The 3,787-nt window shown below is 53.8% G+C and overlaps 1 protein-coding gene and 1 pseudogene across 1 annotated transcript in view; both read right to left on the minus strand.

The window, feature by feature from the left end:
* Positions 1 to 2,759: 2,759 nt before the first annotated feature.
* The window catches only part of LOC115277474, a 35,779-nt pseudogene continuing 34,751 nt past the window's right edge, over positions 2,760 to 3,787 (minus strand).
* The window catches only part of LOC115278297 (SEC14-like protein 4), an 11,467-nt gene continuing 11,255 nt past the window's right edge, over positions 3,576 to 3,787 (minus strand). Inside the window, exon 7 of the mRNA XM_029922748.1 lies at positions 3,576 to 3,634. Coding sequence (XP_029778608.1) covers positions 3,576 to 3,634 — 59 coding nt within the window. The remainder of the gene's footprint in view (positions 3,635 to 3,787) is intronic.

The following is a 3,787-nucleotide window of genomic DNA, read 5'->3' on the forward strand; positions in this document are numbered from 1 at the left end:
CTTAGCCTTTGGCCGAGGTACTGCCTCTCACGGAGTCTTGGTTTCCTGGCCATATCCCTGTCTGCTTCAAGGATGCATGTAAAGGAGCTGTACAAACTGTGGAGGGCCATGGCCCGGAGCCCTGCTGAAGACTTGTTCTGGGCGGCTGTGATTGTCCCATGCTGGTGTCTCTTCTGGCCTGGGGACTTGGAAGGTGAGCGAACTGAGGTAGGGTTTGGGGGCGAGGGAGCCTTTCCAACTGCCCTCAAAAAACCCTATTGGTACCCCTCACCCTGCTTATCCGCCTGCTTGCCCTGGAAGATTGTGGGCTCTCCAGTTAGGAGATAGGTCCCAGGGAAAGACAGTCCCCACCCCCATTCCTCCGGACAGGTAAGGCCTGGCTATTTCCAACGCCCTCATTTTGAGCAAGAGTTTTGATCCATGGCTGCCTGCCAAGATTTTGTCATTCTTTTCTGATGAACAACAAGTCTGTGTTTTGTAACCTCCATTATGAAATGGTTTTATTAACGGCCACTTAATGTGTACTCAGTTGTTCACAAAGAAATACAAACATCAGTGACCTATTACCAGTGTTGCCCAAGGGCCCTCCTGGCTTTCATCCGGCTTCAAACGCCCCACAGCTGCCCTCACCCTATTCCTCAGTCTGAAAGGCTTGCCTACACCCTCAGGTCTCCCTTCAGGGGTCCCTCCCTTGGGCCAAGCACGCTGATCCCCCATCAGGTTTTTTTTTGGCTGGATGACCCCCCCCCCAGAATTTGGCTCCCGCTGCCCCAAGGTGCTCACCTGAGAGTGCCCATCAGAGTCACTCTGGCCTTTCTCCATACAGGCAAGCTTCCTGCTCGCAGAGTTGGGCCCTGGGGACAGAATCTCAATAAACACTGTGGAACGAATGGAAGGAAGAAGCAAACTTTAGGTGAGCCAGCTCCTCTCTAGGCTACGTCCTTTTTTTTTTTTCCCTGTAAAGAAGTGATGGTGTTGAGTCAGGGATAGAGTTGTGGAAGACATACGCCCCTGTCCACCTTGCAAGATAGAAGGTCCTGTCCTCACTTCTGAAGGTGACCACTGTACTCACTGCTTAACATGAGGTACACTCTGCCGGCTCTGGGATTCAGCCACTCCATACAGGCCCCTCTGTGACTTGCTACTCCCCAGGCAGCCCAGTGCAAATTAAACCCTTGTGCATGGTGCGGGCCAATCTGCTACCTGGTGGGATGGGTGGATGGTGAAAAATGGGTGTGGGTCGTTGGAAAAGCAAGGATCAGGGCTCAAATCCATGAACCTCTTGTTTTTAGGCCGCAGATGTGAAGTTGAAGTGAGGCATTGTGAGCCCCCAGTCAGGACAACAGGTGGCCCCAGGGAAACCTGACAGGGGAAACCTTACAACCCCAGCTGGCCCAGAGGGAAGATGGCTCTGGAATGCCCAAGTGTCTCTGCATCTGGGGAGGCTGCGCAGAGGGTGGTCACACAGTGCGCTATGGGTGCTGGGAAAGCCCCCACATCAGGGATGCAGAAACGATGCTTGGACACAAGAATGTCTTGTGATTTTCGACTGACAGCCCCAGGCTGTCTCCTTGGAGCTGGCATGGAAGTTTTTTTCTTGCCAAACTCCTCAAACACCGTTGGGCCAGGAATGACTCAGTGCACCAGCTTTTCGCATTTTATTTCCTTTAGTTAGCTGGCTTTCCATAGCAGCAGAGCCCCTGTTTAGATTGTGTGCTGAACCATGGGTGATGTGGCTGCCACAGAGGGTGGGCTGGGGGCCCCAAGGACTTCACAGAGCTCACCTGAAGACCCACTTTCACACACCTCATCTTTTTCTTGCCTGGGAAGAACAAGCTCTGGGAAATCAAGAAATCTATTAAATGGTGAAGATGAAACCACAGAATCTGAGAGCAAGAAAGGGGCCAGAACGGGCTTCTTGTTCGCAAAGCACCTGGATGTTGGTGTTTGCTGAGGTTTCCAACCTCTGGCAAGGGTCTTGACCCCCAGGATGCTAACGTTTTGCAGCAAGGACCCCTTTGACAGGGACCTCTGACCACTCAGCAGCTTCACTGGCTCATTCTGGGCAAGGTCTGTCTGTCGGGTGCAGTTTATCCAGGAGAGCAGATGGCAGCCCTGACTGTGGGCTGTGAGGCACCAGGAGAGCCAGCCTTTGGGAAATGGAAGCCATCAAAGGCCAGCTACTGAGTCAGATTTGGGGTGGGGTGGTGAGGAGCTGGCAGACATTAGTTGTCCCTCTAGTGAGACACAAAGATGTAGGAAAAGCTTGATGGTTCTCCAAGAAGTAAATCAGAGTCTAGGATGAGCACCCAGGGATGGGAGCTCCATCCAGGCGCGTTCCACCTTATTCCAGCATGTTCCACCTCACTCCAGCTCACTATGATCCTGGTCCTTACTCGGAGCCAGAAAGAACCGAAGCTAAATGTCAGCTGGATCACAGCAGGTGAGGAGATGGGGGGGCGGGTGTCACTGAGAATTCTGAGAGACTCAGTCTTCGCTCATTTAGCTCTGTGTGGCTAAGTGTGGCTTTTCCTCCTAATGCTTATCCCTGCTGGGCCTCATGCTCCATTTCTTTTGTTTGTTTGTTTTTTTAATTTTTTTTTCATGTTTTATTTATTTTTGATACAGAGAGAGACAGAGCATGAGAGGAGGAGGGGCAGAGAGAGAAGGAGACACAGAACCGGAAGCAGGCTCCAGGCTCTGAGCTAGCTGTCAGCACAGAGCCTGACGCAGGGCTCGAACCCACAAACGTGAGATCATGACCTGAGCCGAAGTCGGAGGCTTAGCTGACTGAGCCACCCAGGCGCCCCTCATGCTCCATTTCTGACCTTCCTTCCAAAGGCAGTAAGGCGACTCTGAAGAGGCTTTGGTGCCCTGCCATAACCAAGACCCTCAACTCCACCACCCAGCTGGCCCCACGCCTCCACCCAGCTGCCTCCAGCTGGCCTTGTCCATCCCTGCTGAGCCCCCATGTGCAGAGATGGGGGCTTCTCTGTTTTTCAGACTTGATGCTGTGCTCCCCACATGGCCTGGGGCTCATGCACACACCCCCAAGCTAGGTCACTAGGTGAGGGTGAGTCCTGAGACTGGTGGACCTCGTCACGAGTGATGTAAGTGTAGCTTCTGTGGGCAGGACCCTCCCTCGGTGGACCCTGGCTCATCTCCAGCATTCCCATTCTCAGTCTCTGCAAACAGGGGATCAGAAGCCTGTCTGAAACCTCAGGGTGGCCTATGCACTGGATGTCCCCTTCCTGCTCTTCCACTGTGCAAGTTTGCCCACGAAGAGCTGAGATGGTGATGTGGCGGTGGGAGGCGGGGAGTGGTTCCTCCAAACACCACCCTGCCCAGGAGGGAAGGGGTCAAGGAAGTGGTGCTAAGGGGTTGACAAGCAGAGGGACTGAGGCAGCCGGGGTCTTCATTGCACTGGGGATGGTCTCCTCGCCTCAAGACCCTGAATCTTCTCCTCAGAGGTCTTGTCTGGGAGCAGCACCTCCACAGTGTAGCTGATCTTCTTGGTGTGCATCAGGCTGTAGGTGTTGTCGAAGCGCAGGACGTCTGCAAAGGTGGAGAAGCCGTCAAGCAAAGTAAACCTGACTCATCTGCGCATCTGGTGCCTTTGGGAATGGGCCCAGGGCTGTGGGTGGTGGAGGGCCAGCCACTACGCAGCCCCCAGCCCACCACTCAAGACCATCTCGTGCCAACTAAAGGAATAATAACCGCAGCATGCACCAGCCCCTTCCATGTGCCAGGCATCACATCTGTGCTCACAGCTTTCTGAATCCTCAAA

The sequence above is a fragment of the Suricata suricatta genome, chromosome 14 (genome assembly GCF_006229205.1).
Source record: "Suricata suricatta isolate VVHF042 chromosome 14, meerkat_22Aug2017_6uvM2_HiC, whole genome shotgun sequence".
Taxonomy (NCBI): domain Eukaryota; kingdom Metazoa; phylum Chordata; class Mammalia; order Carnivora; family Herpestidae; genus Suricata; species Suricata suricatta.